General features: G+C 40.1%; 1 protein-coding gene across 1 annotated transcript; it reads left to right on the top strand.

Moving 5' to 3' along the window:
• Positions 1-9,401: 9,401 nt before the first annotated feature.
• On the top strand, positions 9,402-22,002 carry NAPG (NSF attachment protein gamma). The gene is made up of 12 exons (XM_039706197.1): positions 9,402-9,570; positions 11,716-11,783; positions 12,909-12,993; positions 13,583-13,600; positions 14,149-14,179; positions 14,649-14,758; positions 14,896-14,962; positions 15,627-15,697; positions 16,586-16,664; positions 17,152-17,231; positions 17,964-18,093; positions 19,032-22,002. Exons 1-12 carry the CDS (start codon positions 9,515-9,517, stop codon positions 19,179-19,181), a joined length of 945 nt encoding a protein of 314 aa, XP_039562131.1. The 5' UTR covers positions 9,402-9,514; the 3' UTR covers positions 19,182-22,002.
• The last annotated feature ends 1,400 nt before the right edge of the window (positions 22,003-23,402 follow it).

The following is a 23,402-nucleotide window of genomic DNA, read 5'->3' as shown; positions in this document are numbered from 1 at the left end:
CTCATGAGAACTGGAGAGATCTTTCTTCATGCATGGGCTGCCACATTATTGTCAGATTTTATTTACTCTCTGTTTGTTTTCCCAGAATTGTTCTGTGAGAGGGGTTGGTGGGCAAGAGACGCTGGGCAGCCAGGAGATACCCATCGTCTCTCAGGGCACCACCTGACATGAGACCCATTCCCCTGGCTCATGTGATACAGCTGATGCTGAGTGGCTGCACAGCCCCACTCTCAGAAAGAGCCAGAGGCCTTGCCACAAGCAGTTTGCCATGAGCTGCACCCTGGCACAGGCAGGCCCAGTCCCTGCCCCAAGGGACTTCAGTGACAGGGCTGTGCTGCAGCAGAGTCCTGTTGTGAAAGCCTGTTTGTCTGTGTGGAGGAATGATCAAATCCCATTATGCAATAGTGGCTTTTTGTTCCGTTTACTGTCTTTACTCCCCATTTGTTTCCATGGTAGCAGTATGGAAAAATTAGGATTTGTAATGTAAAATCAAGGAAAGGGACCGTTTTTTCCTGTCAGAAGCCAGTTTGTGATATACGGAAATATATCTATGGCAGCTAAACCTAAATCTGTTTCATAAAGAACAGATACATCTAGCAGAAATGTCAAAATTGGGAATTTTATTTGTTTCATAATAGTCCCCTTCAGCTGGAGTTTATAGGACTTATTTTCATATTTTTATGCTCCATCACAGAGACAATGCTTAGATATAAACCCATACATACCCAAAACAAGATGGCAATTTCCAGCAAAATCTTTTACTACTTTAAATTACATTGCAAATTAACTTAAGGTTATGTAACACCAGAACATACCACTCGTCTGGCACCAACCTAAACAGTTCTTAATATGTGTTCACATAGAGCCCTCCTGTGTTTGCTAGGTTTCATTACAACAGCCATCACGTCTGACAGATAATTTATTGACCTACATCGACATGACTGAGCTCCGGAAGGGAATGCCAAGTTCCTGTCCTCTCACATTTACACAGCATGGACTGTTAAATTCCACTTACTAAATACTGTATCAAGCTCCAAAAGGTGACAAGTGAGAATCTGTCACTAGCTCTTAGTTACACCATTTTTCAGTGATAGGCATCATAAATATTAGTAATTTATTTGTTTTTATAGTATTGCTTATGATTTTTATCACAGAATCACAGAATGGCTAGTGTTGGAAGAGATTCAAGATCATCTAGTTACAACTCCCTGGCCATGGGCAGAGACACACTTCACCAGACCAGATTGCTTAGATCCCCACCCAGCCTGACTTTGAACATTTCCAGGGATGGGGAAGCCTCAACTTCTCTGGACAACCTGTTTCAGTGCCTCAGCACCCTCAAAGGGAAAAAATTCTTCTTAATCTCTTATCTAAACTTAATATTTTTTCAGTTTGAATCCATCCCCCCTTGTCCTGTCACTACACATCCTTGTAAAAAGTCCCTCTCCATCTTTCCTGTAGACTTCCTTCAGATACTGGAAATCCACAGTTAAGTCACTCTAAAGCCTTTTCTTCTCCAGGCTGAACAATCTCAATTCTCTCAACATTTCCTCATGGGTGAGGTGCTCCATCCCTCTTGTCATCTTGGTGGCCTCTGCTGCAACAGATCCTTCCTACGCTGGAGACCGTAGAGCTGGATGCAGCACTGCATGTGGGGTCTCACCAGAGCTGAGCAGAGGAGCAGAGGACAGGTGAGGAAAGAAAGACAGAACAGTGTAAAAAGTGTAGGAGGTAGAAAGCAAATGCACAGAAGTTGGGCATGACGCTGTGCTCTGCAACACTGAAAGACAGAACATCCATTGCAAGGAAGACCTGCCACGCAGAACTGTAGGAAAATGCTCCCTTGAGTTACCTTTCCTTCTCTGTAGGTCAGTCTGTGGTGTTCATTGATTATCTGTGCAGGGGAAGAAATTGTAAATTTGGTAATTGCTCTTTGTGAAGCAAGTTTAGAGACAAGAAGATACATTTTGCAGGTTAAAAGAAAGACTTTGTAGTTGATTTACCGTATAGTTCTTCAAAATAAAAGTGGAGAACTTTTACCCCATTTTCATAAATTAACTTCTCTCACTAAAAGCAAACACAAAGGATACAAATTTTGCAAGGAGGTTTTGATTCACCTGGATTGAAATTCTCCCACTAGTGTTTTCAGAGGATATGGCATTAATGGTAATTATATTTAAGGGAATTCACTATGCTCATATGAATATGAGAAACAGTTTAATTATGTATCTTTGGACAGCCCAAGGATAGGATATAAAAAATTATTTTCACAAAATAATAAACATTTTCTTTTCATGAGAAAAATACCTCTGAATTCTGTTCTACATGCACTACAGTCATAAATGGTCTATTCTGGAGCAGAAAATGAAGTTAGAGTTTTTATCAAAATAAGTCAGACAAAAGAAATGGTGGTTTATTTAAACTGAATGAATTTAAAGTATTCTGGTCTAGAGGATTAGGGTGAAATGCAAAGCTTTAATTAAGTATGGGAAAATGTGACTTAGAAAGGACTATAGAAAAGAAAATCATGTTTGCTAAAGTTTATTTCAATATTTATTTCTATATTTCAAGGGAAATTCATAAATGGGGCATAGCTAACTATTCTGAAAGAACCAAGACATTCACTCTCTTCTAAATGTTTGTCATTAACTCAAAAGGGCTGTTTAAAATACAATCATTTTTAACTACTACTGGCCTACTGGAAAAGAAATCTAAGCTCTGGTGGGAGAATGACATGAAAAAGACAATGTTTGCCTGGGCTTTTATGGACTTCTTTTTTTTTTTTTTCTGGAAGGAAATGAATGAAATGCTTTAAATACAGACAACAGGCTACAGTTAAGACTAGTAGGAATGCACTTTGTGAATGTCTTGTTTAATGCTTCTAAACAGATTTTCAAAAGTTCATAATGACCAATGAATCCAAACTGCACATCAGAATCTGTATGAAGCAGCCCACTGAACTCTTACAGCTTTGAATAGCACACAGAGGTGCTAGAGAAGTTTTTTATCAGAGAATAAAAATTTCACTCACTATAATGACTTGAAGGAGATTTTCTCCAGTCTACAGATTAAATTCTAAAGGAGATTTTTGGTACCTTTATCTAAAGACCAAGACCTAATATACAGATGTAGTCCCTGTAGGGGTAAAGAGTCTTTAGGCCACTCAATCAAATGGAATCCTGCTATCATATTCTTCTTTAATATTTTAGAAACTAGCTCATTGTTATGTTTGAGAGTAAGAATCACCAGCTTTAACAGTGCTAAATGAACTGGAAGGTTTGTTTTCTTTACTTCTGTTGTTTATATGGGGAACAATAGAGCTTCATTTCTCAGTCACTGAGCTGCCCATGGAACTGAGTTCAGTACCTTGCGAGGCCTTCAGCTGCACCCCCACGTGGCTGCCTCACCAGTTTTGATCATCAGGTCATTGGAAAAGACTTACAAAAGTGCACAGTTTGGGCTGCTGCAGACAGATACTGCAGCAGCATAACAGAGGATGTAAATGATAATTCAGAGTGGCAGAACTGACTCCTCTACAGGGGGAAATAGGCTTTGATATTATCTAATCAATGGTGTCATGAGGTAGGATGTTCAGAAACATGACCAAAGCAATTAATCTCAAAAAACATTTTATGCTTCCAGAGGAGTAAAACATTGGGGGAATGCAGCAGATGTTTTCAAAAACTCCATGCTGCCATGTGAAACAAAACCTAGCAAGTGGTACTGCTCTGTATTGTGTCTCATCCATAGTCCTAATGAAGAGAGCATTGCGTAGCAGCTTCTGTCCAGGCTTGCATTCCTGGTTCTACCAAGGAGGCTAGAAGATCTCCACAATGCTCTTCTGAGGCAGACTAAGGAAAACAATGTAGAAAAAGGTTAAGCCGATTAAAAACAAACAAAAAAAGTTATCCCTTCTCTGGAAATCTTGCTTCAGGTGTGCAAAACTATGCTGTTAATAAAAGTGACCAAAAGCTTATTGATACACTTGAATAAGGACAACTTTATTGATTTTATTGGGTATTAGTGATCTCACTTCCCCATTCATGGGTACAGAATAGAAGCTGGTACCTGGAAGAATCAGTCATTATGAAATTTGGCAATCCTATAGAAAAGTGGAAAAATCTAATTATGCTTTCAAAGCTGATGAAAACAGTTATGTTTTCCTGCCTCAGTTTTGGGATCTGTTTCAAACAGTATTTCAGTGAAAAATTGAAGGATATGTGTTCATGTCAAGTTAAGAATGCCTCTTGATTCGAGGAGCAATGCTACACATCATTCCATGAGGCACTGAGCATCTTGTTGATAAACTGCTGCAAAACAATGGAAGATCCATCAAAAGCCATTATCACTGCATGGATTCTGTGTGAGGAATAGCTGGCTTTCTACCAGGTGAATCTGATGTATTCACCTGGTAGATTCTCTAATTGTTCTCTACAGTTCTCTGTAGAGAACAATTCAGACTGCATGGATTCTGTGTGAGGAATAGCTGGCTTTCTACCAGGTGAATCTGATGTGACAGTTCTCTGTAGAGAACAATTCAGGAAGAAGGGAGAATAAAGAAAAATGGGAGAGGTTTCCAGAGGTTCTGGAATTGCAAAACTGGAGGAGAAAAGGTGTCGTACTTTTAAATTATGTATGTGGTCTATGTTGAGCAAGTTACTTCATCAACAGAAAGAGAAGCTAAAGTAAAGCTGTGATTACACATTTATGATGTGGTACTTCAACTGACTTAAGCAATTCATGCCTGCACCATATATTCCTGCCCCCTCTTCGTGCAGGTGTGACTGCTTGGTAAATTGCCAGAGGGAACAGAGCCAGCTAGGAAGAGCCTAGCCAACAAACTGTGAGCATAGCCCAGTGACAAACTGACACCCAGAGGGAGTCAAGGTGATTCCAGAAATGGTTTTGTGGTGAGATCCCAGTCTCAGAATGGGAAATTTTTGCTCCAAAGGTCATCTTTCCAAGACGTAGTAACCAGCAGAATGAAGATATTTTTAATCGGAACAGGTTGTCAGGGCTGTGGAATTGCCACCAGTGGAAAACAGAAAATTAGTAACAACTTCTCTGAGACCACCGAAACAAGTTCTACAAGCATTTGTCAAAGGTGGGTCAGGCACTGGTGATACACACAACCATCAGGTATGAAAGCAAATTATCATCCCTTGTGGATGCAGTGGCTGAGAAGATGAAGAAATACCAAGGAGCAAGTCTAGGAGGTGATAAATGCCAAAGATACTGAGTTCAGATTCCCATTGCAGCATGTGGGAAGTGTTGTGGTGCCAATTATTCAGCCTTGGGTTCTCAAAAACCCAGTGGGAACAGGTGACTCAACTCTCCTCCAGAAGAGTTCTTTTTCACATCTGTAAACACTGTACATTTTTTTGTGAGTCATACATTAGCTATTGTATAAAATTAATTTGACTTTAAATAAATTAGAATTTAGGGGTTGTCATGACTGAGGGAAATGGATTCTTTTTGGAAGCAAGGGAGACCAGGGGAATGGTAGGGAGGGACTCAAAGGGTCTTGATAGTCATGATGCATCATCTCACTATTTACTGACAAAATCAAGCTGCCTTACCTATGTGGACAGGCCACCTTACTTAATCTTCAATAGCAGCATGTAAATTATGTATGTTCAACAAGTAGTGTGGAAGGCATTATGAATTATTCACTCTGGCTCATCCTACCAGAACACCCTCCTCCTTTCTCATGTCAAATGAATCTGGAAAGCCCAGTAGACATTACCACCTTCCCCTAACTGGGATATTTATAATGCCTCTCTCTTTATTCTCTGACATCTAATAAAAGGCATGCTCACAATGCAGTCCTCTGCTATTTAATTAAAGACAATCAGTATCAATCTACAGAAAACCAGTCTTTATTAACTTTCCTGCCCTTGGAGTTATTTGTTTGCTTTCTGCCATATCCACAAAGACAGTAATGTCTGAAAGACATCTGAGTTATATGGATTTAATACTGAAGACAGCAAAAGGAAAGATACCAGAGCACTGAGGTGCTGGCACTGGGTTGGAATGATCACAGAGCACATTTTTGTGTACATTATGGGCCCAAAATTTGTCTGACCCAATCATACATTAGACCATTACTGATGGCCCAGTCTTTCTGGAAGAAGTTGACAGATCCCTCGCCCTTCCTCCCAGATAATTTCTTCAGCATGGCAGTGGAGCTGTATTATAGTTATGACTCCAATTTCAGACACTAATAAATTACAAGGCAGAACTTTCCATGTTCTGCTGCCATAAAAGGGTACCAGACAGAGGTGAGAAATCCAGATCTAGGAAAACTTAAATTCACCTTCCAGATCCACTGGAGTAGCAGATAGGATTTGGCAGCTGACTTAAAGTACGTTTTGCTGCAGTCAGTCCTGACTTTCTGAAAGAACACAACAGAAGTTAGAGCTCATTAAGAAACAAATTTTAGCTATAGTTATGCTAATAGTTTCGTATAACTAACAACAGCTCTCTGAAGGACACCCAGACTGTCCTGATGCCAGGGCTGCCGGGGGACCAGCCATAATGGTGGAAGGTGCTGTCTCCAGCTGCTTGCCTACAGCCTTTAGCCAGAGGTTATCCCCATGAAGTTTCACACAGGTGCTTTGTAACCCATTTAAGACAAATTAATTGCAAAGCTTATGCACCTTGTTTCTCATAGCTGGATTCCTCTGGTTGCAATGGTGCAAATGAAGAAATGCTTAGACAGAAGACAGAAACTCTCTGGAAGGTGTAGTGATAGGTAGATGAGGACTGGCTAATGATCAAAGACTTCTACTAATAGAGCTATTTACAGAGTTCACATCTTTGTCACTCCAACTATTATCCCTGCAACTTTTATTTTTTCACATTTTACCTGGTCATTTTTCAGCACAAAATTCTAATTCACAGCCAAGCACCAGATGCTGTGATATGATCCTTCCCAGATGTAAAATCTCTGGAGGTTCCATGTCTATGAAATAAAAGCTACCCAAGAATATCCTATTTCATTTAATACTAGTCTTGGAAATCTTTCGTCTGGTCATTCCAGTATAAAGTGTAACCAGACAGTGCACATGTGCAGTTTCACTAGAAAGTGAACAGATATTTACAACCCAGGGAACAGAGGAGGCCAGAAGCCCTAGCAAAAACAAACACTCAAACTAGAAGTAATTAATTTGGTGCTTCAGAACAACAGTCTGATAATATTCTGTCTTTTAATGCTGCTGTCTGGGATTTAATTTTCCTGGTTAACACAAGTTTATTTGAAAGGCACTACAGCAAGCTCATAGTTAGATGGCCAGATCTATCCTGGCTGACATTACAAGGGAAAGAAAAGACAGACGTGATGACACAGGAATCTTTCTGATCATAGCTTCCTCTGCTTTATACCTGCTACCACCGAGCACTTGCCAAAAACCTTTCTTGTGTATGTATTATGCAAGACTAGCTATTTTCTCCCAGTACTCCCGTGACAACTCATCTGCTTTTGAAAGCAGAAAACCTCTCTACAACCTTTTTCCCTACTTTGATCTAGGACACAGAATAATAGTATTTAAGGTTTAGTGGGAATTTTCCACCATCTGCAATAGATGATAACATCTCAAGTGCAATGCAAGAACCAAAGTCAGAAAATTAAGTGTCCATGTCATCAAGGGAACATGGGAAAAGGAAAAGGAAGGAAAAGCAATTCAGACTTGTGAGTTTTATGACTACCTAGAGTAAAACAAATCACGTAAATATTGCTTCTTTTCCCAGTTTGATGTAGAAACTTGTAAACCTCTGATTCCTGTAAATGGTATGGAATTTCAGAAAATCACAGAATATTGAGTTGGAAAGGACCCATAAGGATCGTTTCAATGACTTCTAGGCTCTGGGAAGTTCTGCAAATTTAACCAGGTTCTTGCTTTGCTCTCTCTTTTGATAAATACTTTACTTATTCAGATTGGAACAAAATAATGATGTTCAACATTGGAGAAAAAAATACCTTCCTGGGCTCCATGACTGATCTGCTGTTTCACATTAACAAAACTAAGGCATCAAGGAAGCTGGACATACGAGCAATACTAGAGACTTTAGCATTTTTGACTTAATTACTGAGTGTATAATTTGGGTATCTTGCATGATTGTGTGGCCTGTGTCAGCAACTCTGTTGTAGTCAGCCACCACTCACACTGTCTGCATCAGACCTCTGTGCCAGGCCGGCTGAAGACAACCTCTTGTCTTCACTCATTCAGAAGATCATGCCTCAGCAGAACTGCCTCTGGAGGCTTCCTGAAGGCAGGGCATGCAGTGCTGCTCAGAGTTTGGCCTCTGACTGTGCACTGATAAAAAAACCCCAAAAAATGGCCTCCTTTTAAAAAACCCTGGGAAATGCAGGTCTTGCTCATCCGTGTTCTGGGCTGTGTCCAGTTCCGGGTTCCTCACTACAAGAAACCCTCAGCAGAACTGCCTCTGGAGGCTTCCTGAAGGCAGGGCATGCAGTGCTGCTCAGAGTTTGGCCTCTGACTGTGCACTGATAAAAAAACCCCAAAAAATGGCCTCCTTTTGAAAACCCTTGGAAATGCAGGTCTTGCTCATCCCTGTTTTGGGCTGTGTCCAGTTCCGTGTTCCACATCACAAGAAAGACATGGAGCTACTGCAGAGGGTCCAGCAGAGGCCACAAAGACCGAGCATCTCTCTTATGAGGAGAGACTGGGAGCTGGGCCTGTTCAGCTGAGAAAAACTGAGAGGGGATCCCATCAATACGTAAAAACATCTCAAAGGAGAGTGCCAAGAGGATGACGCCAGGCTCTTTTTTTGTGGTGCTTAGTGACAGGACGAGGAGCAACGGCCACAAAATAAAATGCAGGAAGTTTCACCTCTACATGAGCAAGAACTTCACACTGAGTGTGGCAGAGCACTGGAACAGGCTGCCCAGAGAGGTCATGGAGTCTCCCTCTCTGGAGACATTCAAAACCCATTTGGACGCGGTGTCACCTGCTCCAGGTGACCCTGCTTGGCAGAACGGCTGGAGCAGATGATCTCCAGAGGTCCCTTCCATGCCTCACGATTCTGGGATTCTGTGTGATTCTGCACCCTGCTTGGCAGAACGGCTGGAGCAGATGATCTCCAGAGGTCCCTTCCAAGCTTCACGATCTGGGATTCTGTGTGATTCTGGTTTTTAAAAAACCTTCTGTCGGCCTAGCACACGACGGGAGGAGCCCGCCGTCCCCGGAGCGCCGCACAGCCCAGCGCTGGGCAGCCCTGCCCGCACAGGCCGCGCCGGCGGCTCCGCGCCCGGGGCCGGCCCGCAGCACTCCCGGCACCCGGGCCACTCCCGGCACTCTGGGCCCTCCCGGCACCCGGGGCATTCCCGGCACTCCGGGCCCTCCCGACACTCCGTCCGCGGCCCGGGCGCAGGCGCGGGGAGCAGGCGGAGCCGGGCCGCTCCTCCCAGTGCCCGTGATCCCTGCGCCGTTCCGTAGCCGCAGCGCAGGGAGGCGGAGGAGCGTGGCCGAGCCCGGCCCGCCGCGCTGGCGAGATGGCGGCGCAGAAGATTAACGAGGCGCTGGAGCACATCGCGAAAGCGGAGAAATAGTGAGCGGAGGGCAGCGGGGCGGAGGGTGCGGGCTGGGGGGAGCTGGCAAGCGGCTGCCAGCTCGGCACCCGCGCCGTCCGGGCCGCCCGGCGCTCCCGCCCTACGGAGGCGGCGTGTCCCCTCCTGGGCCGGCAGAGGGGCTGAGGAGGCTCCGTGCGCCGGGCGGCCGCTCCTCGGGAGAAGGGGAGGGAGGCGGCGGGGCCGCGGGGGCCGGCGCGGAGGGAGTGGGCGGCATGGCTGCTCGGCCCCTCCTCTGCCTGAGGGGAGCTTCCCTGCGGGGCTGGGTGCTGTGGAGGGCCTGCTGCCCCCAGCAGGGACAGTAAAGCGGCCCTGAGACTAAACTGTGGGGTCCGTGAGGCGGGGCGGCCCAGAGGCCTGGAGCCTGAGCAGTTGCCTTCAGGGCCTGTGGCCTCCATTGCTCCTGACGGCAAAGTGAGGGCTGTCACTTCTGCCCTTCTGCTAAAGTTAGTGGGAGGAAGACAAGTCACAGAATCAGTTGGGTTGGAAAAGATTTCTGAGATGATCGAATCTAACCTGTGACACAACACCACTCTGTCAAGTATACCAGAGCACTGAGTGCCACATCCAGCCTTTCCTTAACTCTGTGGATGGTGACTCTCTGCACAGCCCATTTCAATGTCTAATAACCCTTTCTGTGAAGAATTTCTTCCAAATGTCCATCCTAAACCTTCCCAGCACATCTCAAGACTAGAGACAAGTGGAAGATGTGAAGAATTTCTTCCAAATGTCCATCCTAAACCTCCCCTGGCACATCTTAAGACTAGAGACAAGCGGAAGAAAGTTATGGAGACTGTCTTAGATAAAAGGACTTGACTTTGCTGAAGTTGCGTGTGAAGGTGCATGTTTCCTGTCCATGAGAAATGTGTGATTGGTGCTTCTCAGAGGCTTCAAAGACCTGTACTTACGTATATCTTGGAGATCTTAACATCTATGAGTCTGTTACCGTGTATTTTCACACTGAGTATAGCTATTTTGTTGCATTGCACAGAGTACGGTATAGATGTAATAGAGCTGACTAATCCAAGGATGCCATAGTTCTAGTAAGAGTAGTGACCTGCTCTCTAGAAATCATGGATCAAATGTATAAATTGGCATAGAGGGCAAACTTTGAAATTGAAAAAACCCAGCATATCTTACTCAAGTTACTTGACCAAAAGTGCCCTCCAGCAGAATTACTTTTAAGCTTATCTGGAGAGCACTTGAAATAAAAGGTACCGAGCTCTCAAATTGTGTGTAGATTGAGTGCATTGTGTATTTCAGCTTGATGTGTTTGGGACTCTGACTGTTATAAAAATAACACAACACAAAGGCTTGTGTTAGAGTTACACACTCTGGTCGTCATCCAAGTAAGACAACAAGATCACCTTAGTATCCATATACAACTGTTTTGCTGAGTAAAGAATGCATTGCATATGATGTGTATATATACAAATATGGCCTATAACAAATATGCAAGCAGACTGTACAGTTATGGTAATATTTTAATTTATTTTAAAAATGAGGAAGTCAGCATATTGAATTCCAAATTGCCTGATGACTCACCTAATTTTCCCATGTTCATTTTTCCCTATGTATTTATGCCCACGTGTGGCACCTTTTAGTGTCGTGATCTATTTTAGATTTTAGACATATAAATGATGTGTGAGTCTTTGTGTTGGTAACTAAATTCTTTTGTTTGTATATGCATTGGAGAGTCTTTGATAATTCTCAGAAGCAAAAAAAAAACCAGTCCTGTAGAGGAATGCTGGAAACTTCCTGATGTCTGAAAAAAAAATTACTGTCAGGTGTCATGATATTAGAAATCTGGAGATTCCTACACCATGTTGGTGTAGGAGGAAGTATTTTTCTTCTGCTGACTTCTTACTGCTGAGAAGATGGGCTTGGGAAGACTCTGTGGGAACAGTAGAAGCGTGTTAGGGTGAGGTTGGTAACTGTGAGAGATAATTGCAGTGCTTTATGCAATTCTTAACAGTGCTGGCGTTTGTCTTTATGGTAGTGATGCCACCATAGTATTGGCACATAGGTAATTGCTCATTTCCAGGGCTATTCTAAAGTTTGAAATGTATCTGAAGTGCCTTGATGGTAAAACATAAAATCTTTACTAATTGTTTCTTGTGTTTTAGCCTGAAAACTGGATTTTTAAAGTGGAAACCAGATTATGACAGTGCAGCTACTGAATATGGGAAGGCAGGTATGTGGCACTAAATATGGCCATGTATATTTCAAAGTATTCCTCAAGCTTAGTCCTGTGCAATGTTTTATGTATTTTTACTGCATTACTGTGTAAGTTAAACTGTTGTGAAGGCTAAATGTAAGATGAAACAACAAAAAATCCTCTTGGTAGCACTGTAAAATAAATTTCAGGTTGTTCATGGAGATCTAGAACAGTCTCCAAAACCATTTTTTTTTCAGGCTTACAATTTCTATTTTTTATATTGCTGTATGTGTCAAAAATAAAGCTTTCTTCCTTTCACTTGTCCACCCCCAAATCCTGTGACTTTATCTACAAAACAACAGACGCTCAGGCTGGTTTTAAAATTTTGCTTTATCATCATCTTATGAAATATGTCCTGTCAAAGACTGTCTCAGTAAGGTGAGACAGCTGCCAGCTTGGGTTTTTTTTTTCAGGCACAGTAAGGTCTTGTTCCTCCCTTTTTCCAGTGCCAAGTGACATACTGAGTATAAAATCCTTACTTGTTGATTTCTTTTTGTTGTTAAGCATTTTATTCTTTCTCATGGCAGTAATTTGTTATGATCTTTTGGCTTCCTGCTCTGGGCATTCCTACTTATTCACCTAAGACTGAATACAAAAATACGAACTTGGAAGAACAACTGGAGCATTTATAAATTGAAATTGATTCTAAATCTTACTTTATATTTTGTTAGTTAAACAAGATAAAAATATGTGTTGGTACCCTCAAATGATTGTGCTGACGGAGTTACAGGTGTGCTTTGTTGGTGGCACATTTCTGACTTAGTTAATTCCTAATGATTAAAATTATATAAATATGCATTCCTCCATTTCTGTAATTAAAATACAGCATGAGTGACTCTCAAAGTCCAGCTAAACACTGAGAGCTGTATATGATACTGAGGTGGTATGGAAGTGGTGTTGATAATAAATGTCTTTAATGGTAACTAAGTAACTAATGAAACAAGGAGAACTGTCTGGGATTTTTGGGAAGACCTGGGTAAACTGTAACCATGCATTTAAAGAGCCTGTTTGTATCTTTAGGTAGCTAAACTCTCGAGCAGCAGTGGTAAAAAAGAAGACAATGTCAAGTTGTAAATAAAATCTTTATTTGCTTTCTTGCAGCTGTTGCTTTTAAGAATGCCAAGCAGTTTGACCAGGCGAGGGAAGCCTGTTTGCGGGAAGCTGAGGCACATGAAAACAATAAAGCGTATCTTTTCATTGACTGAGATTCTTTCTTTCCAAGAAGCTGACTAGTTGCTACTTAGATTGGAGTAATGGGGGTTGGTAGCAGGTTATTTAATATATTTGTGCATTTTGTCAGTGTAACAGAATTGCTTTTTAAAAGTCTGTTCCTGTGTGCTCTGAGTGAGAAAACTAAAGAACTGTTGGTGATAAAGTTAGTGTTGTCCCAAGTCACAGCTGACAGGTGCCTGAGATACCTAGGTACTGCTTCAGAAATTTAATTGGTTTTTATTACCTGCTAATGCATAGTATAAACTACATGAAGCTCTGACATTATTATGGTACTTGTAGTACTACTTAATAAGCAGGAACATATTTTAAGTAAGTGTGCTTTTTACAACTTTTTATGTAGCTATACATTGGTATATTGCATTTATTCTGCCCTTAGAATTATTTACTTTTGACAACTTGCCTGTAGTTGTAGTAGGTTTGATTTGCCTTTATGGGGTTCCTTGCTTTGAAATTAGTAGTTGTATAAGATTTTGTGCATTAGTATTTTTCCTGCGTTATATTTTTGTGGCTTTTGTCCTTGACTTCAACAATTTCATGTCTAGTCTCTTTCATGCTGCCAAGTAAGTACAGATGTGCTAAGTAATCTAAAACAGATTTTTAAACATACAGTACAGGTACATTTTGATCTCAGAATAAGTGTTTTGATGCAAGTCATTTTGCTGCTTCATAATTAGTTCAGTGGAAGTGTGAGCTAGGAAAGTTTGAAAACATGTAATGGCCACCTGAAGAAATGATGATTTTGGCATTCTTCAGCACCTTTTGATAGCAGATTTTTTTTCTTAGATGAACTTCTCGTAATTTTGAAGTTCTACACTGCTGAGCTAATTAAGAAATTTTTAATTAAAGAGTACTTCAGAGATGACAATAATCCGAATATTGCCTGGGGATCTGGTTAGAATAGATTATTACAGGGAAGTGTGGTTGAATTTTATGGAAGATAAAGTTACACGTCTTCTATGTCATTAAATAAAACACTTAAAACATCTTCAAAGCATCAAATACTAACAGTGAAGATGTTAGATAGTCAATGCACGTTAACTTTTACTTCATAACTACAGCTTGTTGTAATACACCATCTCTGACCAAACTACATTTTTTTTCTCTGCAGAGCTTATGAACAAGCTGGCATGATGCTAAAGGTATTCTCATTTACTAGTTTTTATTTCTAATCTATATTTTATAATGATGAATATTGTGCACTGTACTATTTTACAAATACATGTAAGCAAATTGCATATTCAAGTGAAAATTTTTTGTTGACTCATAGTCCCCACCTCTGACTTCAGAAGATTAGAAAAGCATCATTTGTATTTGGGGGAGAAAACAGTTTTCCTTTTGTAGAAGGAATAAAGAGTTTCTCATGTCAGAGGGTAACAGAAAGAGTGGTGCTGCTTTTACTCTAAACTACCACAAATTCATGACTTACAGAAAAGTTTAATACTTAAAAGTGAATTTTAGGGAGTCGGTGGTCAACTTTCACTAGCCCTACAAGTTTGTAAATAAAAACTAGAACCTTAATAAATAAGTGATTGCAATTTGCTTTGATTTGTGTCTTTGCACATCAATTCCTTTCCTGACCACAGTGTTCCTATGGCTATTGCCTTGTAGGAGATGCAGAGGCTCCCTGAAGCAGTTCAGCTGATCGAGAAAGCCAGCATGATGTACCTGGAGAATGGGACACCAGACACAGCAGCCATTGCACTGGAACGGGCTGGAAAGTGAGTCTGACTTATTGGTGGCTAGAATCTGTGCAGGGCATGGCTATGTCTGTGGTTTTCTTTTATGTCTTGTTGATGCTTTCAGGTAAAAACCAAATTCCTTTCATCTGAAGAGAAAGTATTGATGTTTATTACAGGTTAATAGAAAATGTGAGTCCAGAGAAGGCTGTGCAGCTCTATCAGCAAGCAGCATCCGTGTTTGAAGTAAGTGGGGGATTTTTGTCCATGTTTTTAGTTTGTTGGGTTTTCTTCTTTTAGCTGTAAAGAAGAAGCTTAAGATGAGGTTTTAAATTATGTTTCCTTCATTTTGCATCAGTGGCTGAGTAATGAAGCTAAAGGCTTCTCATGCTGTAGAGGAAGAGATGACAAAAGTTAGGAGTCAGATTGCTTTGCCTTTTTCTCAGTTTAGGACTTGACAAAATCGGAATTTTGTAATTCAAGTGTTCTGGCTCTTGCTGGGCAGAACAGAGGGTAGAGAACATATCTGCTCTTGAGTACTGGAACCCAAAATAATTTGAAATCCCTGAAGGCACGAAGAAAATATTTTGCTTGGTGCTCCACCCATTACATGAGACAGTGATTTGCCTTTTTACAAGTGGCTTTGATGTAGTTTTCTATTGTCAGTTATCATGTGTTTTTTCAGATTAGTAAATTTGCATTGACATTCCTCTGCTGAGCAGATCCATACAGGAGCTGGCTGTGGAACTCAGGAGCACCAATACTCTTCATGTTTCCCTTGAGTGTGTGAGCTGCTGATCTAATAGCTAACAGTTGTTCCAAGTTACAGGACATTTAGATTAAGGTCTAGTGGTTTTAATTCTGTGCAAATGATATAAGAATGTCTGATTTTTATTTTTTTTTTCTCTAGAATGAAGAACGTTTACGGCAGGCGTTAGAAATGCTAGGGAAGGCATCAAGACTTCTGGTCAGAGGACGCAGGTATAGCTTTATCTAACCTTTTTGTTCTTCTAATGTAATTCAGTCTTAAAATGTGATTTTGATTGTGGTTTCTTTTGTCTTGGTGTTGTTTGGTTTTTTTATGTGCTGTTAGTTCTTATTTGAGACTCAAGCTAAGGTCCAGTTTCTGTGGGATATGTCATGTTCATCCAGGAACCACCTGATTTTCTGTTCTGGGATGGGAGAATGTGAGCTGAAAGGCTTTTGCTCTGTGAAAACGCCAGTTTTCATTAATTCTTAAACTACTTCAGGATTTTTTTTCGTTTTTTTTTTCCCCAACATTAATATGTAGATAGTACTTGAAAATCTTCTATAGCTGTGGGATTAAAACCAGAGGAATTAGGACTGACCTGAATAACGAAATCTGCAGCAGTCTAATTCTGGACTTCTTAAATAAGAGTGAATCTTGGAGTCTCAGTGAGACAAGTTTAATTGTAAATTATTTACACCAAACTTAACCTTCAGTTCATCTTAGACTTGCTTCACTGAAACATTTAGCTCCTTTAAGAACTATTTTGCTAGTTCGTGGATATCAGACTTACTGATTATTAATTGTATTAATATTACTTATTGCGACCTCAGGACACAAAGAAATACATTAGTGTATATAATAAAGCATTTGTCTTGTACAGTGTTACAAAAACCAAGGTTTCTCTGAATAAATACCAGAGATGTTCTTAGAACGTTGACAAAAGGAATTGCTAACCATATATTTACCTTATCTGTTAGTAAAATCTGCTGTTGATTTTTAGTTGTGATGCTGTTTATTCGAGTAGACTTGCCACTGTATTAGTTAAACACTTTGTAGTTGGCCTTGGGTTCATTGTGTTGTATTCCTGGCATTGATACTCCTGTTTTTTTGGTTTTTAGATTAGATGAGGCTGCACTGTCTCTTCAAAAGGAAAAAAGTATTTATAAGGAAATTGAAAACTACCCCACTTGCTATAAGGTAAACTCTAAGAGACACCTTCTGATAATACATTTCAGTTTTTTTATTTTTGTTGTTACTGACATCTGACAGATGATGGGCACCTCTTGATTCAGTAATAAGTTTCTTGCTGAATGATGAGAGGTTGTGGTAGTGGTGTTTCCCCAAACTTCAGCTGTGCTTTTTTTAAGTTTTAAGATAAGATGCTATTATCTACAGGAGCTGTCAAAACTAAACAACACATAAAAATAAAGATGTTATCAAAAAAACAAACTACAAAAACTGTTACTTGGGATGGCAATCCATTAAAATGTTATAGGAGATAACCTATTTCATACCAGCTGAGAAGATGGCTTTCTACTTTTTCACTAGATTGTGTCAGTATCTTAGGATGATTGTGGATTGTAATGACCTTTCTTTCTGTACTAGATATTAACAGTCTACTATTTTTGTCATATTTTTTTTGTTAATTTCTAAAGAATCATAATTCTTACTTTTTTTTGTTTAGAAAACTATTGCTCAAGTCTTAGTTCATCTTCATAGAAATGATTATGTTGCTGCAGAAAGATGTGTGAGGGAAAGCTACAGGTAAGTCTACTTTGCATTCTGTGATTTTAAACTGAATGTTTCACTTGTGTAGATGTATCTTGCTTTACATTTTCCTTTCATAAATTTTTAACCTGCATTTCTGTTGACTTACAGTACAATAATAATGTTCCCTTGTGTATGGCTATCAGGAATCTTGTTTACATATAACAACTTTAGCGGTAGTGGCTATAGTGATTCTTCTTAACAAACCTAAAATACAAAATCATAAAGAACTAGTTGTGTGTGACAGGGGAAATGAGAAATTAAAATTCCTTGCCATGTTGCACAAGAAAATTTTGGTGGCAAAATATGGATTAGTGTTTAACCCTGGCAGTTCCTAATTTCAACTTTCATTGGAACTTAAGTAGCAAAATCTCAAAACAACATGTTTTTACTTAAACTGTCTTTTTAGTGAAATGAACATATGTATAAGTTAAATTGTAGTACTTTACCTTTAGAAATAATCTTTCAAGACCAGTCTTTAAACATCTTGCTTGTGTTTTCCAAATCTCTAGTTTTATGTACAGAAACTCATGACAGAATTTTTCCGTATGTGAAGTGGAGAAAGTTTATTGACTAATTGGGAAAAAAAATTTAAAAATCGAATATTCTTGTTTCATCTTGATTATGATTGTGGTCTTACTTGCAGTGTGCAAACTAATATTACTTAAAGTTTAATTTTTATGGATATGATTCATGTACGTGAAGAAATAAACTCTTAATTTCCTTCAGTATACCAGGATTTAATGGAAGTGAAGACTGTGCAGCACTGGAGCAACTTTTAGAAGGGTATGATCAGCAAGATCAGGATCAAGTTTCTGAAGTCTGTAATTCTCCACTCTTCAAATACATGGATAATGATGTAAGTAGACAGATCCAGTGACTGGGGGATTTTTTGCTTTTTTTGCTTTAAGAGGATGGGGATTTTTTCCTAGTAGAGAAAAATAACAGCACAGTCTTTGTGTTTATTGTGACTTCCTGTCATGCTTCCCTTTGGCTGTGAGCTTCCTGCATTCTTTTACTTTGCCTGCCAGTGATGGTGCTGCCTGCCTTTCAGACGGTGCAAAGGGTTAGTTGAAAGAGCAGCTTGTTAAGGATTTGCTTAATTTTTTTAATGAGTTGGCCAAATTCAGTCCTCTTGTGCTTGCTTCCCTCAGGGCAAGAACAGTTTGCTGCTTCTGCTTTTTCTCAGAAATACCATGCAGCAGATGAATGTGCATAAACATGAACAGGGCAGGATGCCTGCAGGGTGGCATCATTGAATTTTTTTTCCATTGCTTATTCTTAGTAAGGTACTCATTCATGATAGGTTTTGAATTTGGAGCAAATAGTTGTGTCTCTTTCCCCACCATTTTTTATTTAATTGAATTTGTAAATTGTAGGAAGTACAAGGTAAGAAAGGTGTGAAGTAATGGAAACATCCATCCCTGCCAAACCTTGTACCAGTATTGGCTAATTTCACTTAATTGAATACTTAAAATTAAGTTACTAGTCTTGCTAAACAGCACTTGTAAAACTGTTTACATGATCTAATACTAGATAATGTATGAAAAGCTACATACTGGAATTATTTATTTTCTACATAAAGCTTGAACCAGAGGAGCTATGTGGCCAATTTATTTGATAATAAGCAGCATCAATACAGATATCATACCCCATTCCCAGAGTATTTGAGAGAGAGAAAAATGGACCAATGTTTATTCCAAGCTGTTTTTGTACTGAATGTTTCCTGCTTGCTTATTGTGAGCATCAGCCAATTCTATGATAGTACAGAAATTAAACTTGCCTTGTTATTGTCAGTATGCCAAGCTTGGTCTTACCTTGGTGGTCCCAGGAGGTGGAATGAAGAAGAAGTCGCCAAACGCTGCCCAAGACAAAGCCAGAGGACCAGCTGCAGTGGGCTCCCATGCTGATGAGGAAGAGGATGAATACTCTGGTGGACTATGCTAGCTACAGACTAGGTTGTCATATCTGACTGACTTGTGATGCTGGGCATATCCAAAGGTACCAGATTTACCAGAGCTTCATTGCAATTGTGATATGGGAATCCTAATATTAACTTGGCAGCTTCTGGGTGCAGTGCAGGAGAAAAAGCACGATTGTACCCATCATCTTGAAACATCTTTGGACTTCATCTCTTACCTGGCAGGAGCTTCCTTAGGGCCCTGCCTTCAGCTGACGGGAAAAAAATTGAGGAGAGTTTTACTAAAAGCACAGTTTAAAAGAAACCAAAACTTCAGAAGCACTGGAGGGGGAGTAGTACAAAATTTTAAATGCTGGATTTCAACAGCTGACACTTTTGGTCCCAGTAGAGTGTTTGCAGTTGTCTTCAGACTTAAATGTATGATCATTTATCTGGCTGTTTATCTCCTGTTTAAGACCATTTAAGGCAGACTGTGCCAGGCAGGATTTTTACTTGTGTAAGCACTAGGGGGAGCATTCAGTTTGTTTTCAACATGTTTTTAGTGCACTGGGGAATATTATTTTAATACCTTATTTTTACAGTATCCGCATGAGTGTGAAAAACGCTAAGTCAACAGTTTGAAGCTATCTTGCAAGCTTAAAAATACACATCTGCCTTTCCTCATAAGACATTTATTGACCTGAAGTACTTGGAAATAAATGTATCCATAGTGTTTGTAATGTGCACCTTAGAAAAGGAAGGATTGAACAACCATTCTTAGCAGTGTTTTTGAAGCATACCATAACCAAAAAAGAAACTGAAGTTAGCAGGTCATGTGCACTGAATATAAACTTCTGAAGACAAATGTTTAACAAAAACTTAGGTGGAATGTTTCCGTGATATGTTTGAGTTCATAAGTGTCCTAGGTATTTATTTTCTAATCAGCATGCTAGTCTATGAAGTCATTTGATTCTTTCATATTTTCAAAGCATTGAACAGATATCTCCTATAAGTGGCATTTTTCAAACTTGCTTAGAATCCAAGGTAACCAAATTTTAATGCATCCTGTTTCTATTTGGTTTCAAGTCATCATGTGTTTTACAAGCTTCTTTAGTGTCCTGAATTTGTTTCACTATTTTATGCTTAAAAGTTGTTGAGTCTAGAGGTTGCACCTGTGGCTTATTTTTCCAGCAGGACCTAAGAAAGGTCTGCACTAGGGTGACATCATCTGGAATCCAGCAGGGATTTGTATGTGATGCCCAAAGCTCTGTAAACAAGAGATGAAAAGCACAGTCTAAAGTGTTGGGATAGTTTCTGCCATATTAAAGAATTGGATGTCATCAAAAGTATCAAGCATATGCGTGACAAAATTGTGTCAGGTGTAATTGTGATGAAGATTTATATTTCAGAGGGCTAATGCTCATTTTTCTTGGGGTGAATAGCACTCAGTAACATTGAGGTAGGAGCACAAACTGCAGCATAATTTGCTGTCGCATTGGAAGGTCACATTATTCAATTTAATGGATGGTCAAAATCCAGTTTTGTGTCTTTCTCTTGTGTAATAATGAGTTTTAAATCTATTTAAGATGCACCTATAGGTCTTCACTATCTGATGAGTAATTTCTCTTTGTTATTGATGACACATGTAAAAGTTTTGGCTCTATGAAGTTTTAGGAAGTGCTTCTCTCTGAGAATGCTTGCAGGTATACATGAAAGCTGGTTTCAAAGACTTTCCTAGAATTCTAGAACTCTTCTAGAATTTTCGCTGTTGGAGGAACTCACTTTAGGTTAACTGGAGTTTAACTTCTGCCTTCTAGATTCAAATCAAGTTGAACATAACACTATGGTGAGTCTTTATCACAGGTAGAAAGAAATGCACGTGTAGGAACTCAGGGGACACTAAGTAATTTTCTTTAAGCATTTCCAGCTCCTTCTAGTTCTGACATCAGTTTTATTGTGTGAGCCCAAGGAGTCTGCTTTTGTGTGTGTGAACAGTTGTGTGTATCCTGAAGTGATGAGGTGCATAAGAAAACTGAACGGTGTGTGCTTCTGTGGAAGAATTTTCAGATTTATTTAAACTGTGCTTGTAACACTAACAGGTCCTTTAAACAAAATTTAAAATTTGTGTTGAATTTTTAAAACATACTTTCCATATGGTAAAAAAAAAAATGGATGCACAAAACTGTCTTGCTCCCTCCTCAAGTTGTTTCTTTGTTCTGTGCCAAGTGTGGAAAATCTGGGACAAAAGTGACTGGTACTAGACATGTTAAGCTGCCATTGAATTGGCATTTCTGATTCTTAGTAGTAGAATCTTAATCTTTAATTGCAATGTTGCTGCAAAGACCAAATCTGCAGAAATGGAAGCATCTGAAAATAAGATGGTCTATTTTATATAACTTATTCTCCTATTTTAGACAGTGAAAGTGTGTTAGGAATGTTAACTGCCTTTTAGTAAATGTTTAACTATAGAAGAAACTGTCTGTATATTATGTGTTAGTGTTTGTTTCTATCTTTCAAAGCAATTTGCACACTTATGTAAATACCATTTAAGTGATCTAAAATGGAAAAATATAACATTTACAGCAAGAGCGTTTCCAAAACCAGTGTTGACTGTAATAAAAAAATAAATTGTGCATGGAGGCTGAGCAATGGCTGATGCAATGTTTATGTAAAATCAGAAGATTTCTAAATTATCTGTAACTTAATAGTCAGATGATCAAGTGCAGTGTGAAACCTGTGCTTTACTTGTTCTTTTCCCAAATCTGTGGTGTAATAGAGTACAAAATGTGTTTGCAACAGCTCTACAGATGCTGCCTCTTGAGGCTGTGTGTTTCACCAACATGAAGAATAAAACTTGAAATTAATGCATATGTGGTACCTTTTTCTGTTGTTGGTCAGGTGCTGCTGAGGGCCGCCATTTGAAAATTAATGTTAATTATATTTAATTTGTCACTGGGATAGACTTTCAAAGTGATTTTTTGGCACAAGAATAAAAGATTGGAATCAGTGGAGAGTTGAAATTAATAGGAGTTTGAGAAACATCTAGATTTCACACAACTTAAGGATGTGAATTCTGTAATTCTTTGGAGACTTCATAATAGTAGAAAAATCACCTTTTCTACTATTTTAAACTGAAACTTGCTGGAGTATTTGAAGGTTGAAGAATCTGGCACTGAAGTTCTACCAGTGTAGCGGGAATTGTTCCTTCGATACTGCAAATATGCAGCTGTATAAAATTATAAGAACTAAGCTGCTCTCGGGAGAAAAAAAAAAAAAAGCATGTCATCTAGATTTATAATAAGTAGTGAACTTTTTGGATGCAGGAAATGGAAAAAAGAAGCGACCCCAACCTCTATGACTAGTAGTGGTAATAAAATTGGAGGAAGTAGATGTAACTTTAGAGAGCAGAAGGGAACCACTTGGGATCTGTGGTTTGAGTCTGAACAGGGCCATGAATCTCTGAGTTAATGGTCTGTAGAGGCCAGCGTGCCCAGGAGCCGGGCTCTTCTCTCCTCTGCCTGTTGGAGAGGATGTGCACGAGTGCTGTCTCTGACCGCCTTCCGCAGGGCTGGCGGATCTTCGTTTCTCAGCTGCTGCCGTTGCCCTTCTGCCGTGATTTCCAGCGTGGCTGTCAGCCTGGAACAGGAGCGGAGAGGCAGCTGCAAGGCTGCACGTACGTTTCCAGAACATGTGGCTGTTGTGATTCATCTGCTGAATCCCCTGGGAATAGGGGTGAGGAGCGTGGCTGGACTCCGCAGTGCACACTGCGAGCATCTTCACTGGTGTGCGACCAGTGTGAACTGTGCCACAGAAATGTTCCAGTCCTAGAGTGACAGAAGCAGGTCCCAGCATGTGCACAGTGAAAATGGGTTAACAGTAGGTGTCTTGCTTGTTTCCGATTTGTATTTGCGTTGTTTCTGAGCTCTGAGTAACGCGCCGTGTATGTGTTATCTGTCCCAAGAGCACTATTCCCTCTTAGCGCTAGATGGTGCCGCAGAGCTGGCCACGGGCCTTTCCTCCGCTGCCGGGAGCCTCTGCTCCGTGTCCAGAACAGCTTCTGCCTTTAAATATGCTCAGCTGGAGTATTGGTTTGGTTAGAAATATCCACACGGGGACCTGGCCTTGCTGCTGCTTGTCGTGGCTTGGAACACCTGTCCGAAGTCCTAGAAGTCAGCTTAGGAAGACAGTTTAGGCTGTTGTGTTTTTACTTGTTGGAATATGGGCCTGGGAAATTGGGTGATTAAGAGCCAGGTTATGGATAGTGGGTG

The sequence above is a fragment of the Passer montanus genome, unplaced genomic scaffold, assembly GCF_014805655.1.
Source record: "Passer montanus isolate IOZ18808 unplaced genomic scaffold, ASM1480565v1 scaffold19, whole genome shotgun sequence".
Lineage (NCBI taxonomy): Eukaryota > Metazoa > Chordata > Aves > Passeriformes > Passeridae > Passer > Passer montanus.
Note: the sequence above shows the minus strand (reverse complement) of the source record. Positions and strands in the feature narration are given on the sequence as shown.

What these genes read in the sequence shown, in the direction of transcription:
- NAPG (XM_039706197.1), top strand. Translation starts at nt 9,515, where the DNA reads ATGGCGGCGCAGAAGATTAACGAGGCGCTGGAGCACATCGCGAAAGCG. An exon ending in AAGCTGGCATGATGCTAAAG is followed by an intron (nt 14,180 to 14,648) that starts GTATTCTCATTT and finishes ATTGCCTTGTAG; the next exon opens with GAGATGCAGAGGCTCCCTGA. An exon ending in CTTCTGGTCAGAGGACGCAG is followed by an intron (nt 15,698 to 16,585) that starts GTATAGCTTTAT and finishes TTTGGTTTTTAG; the next exon opens with ATTAGATGAGGCTGCACTGT.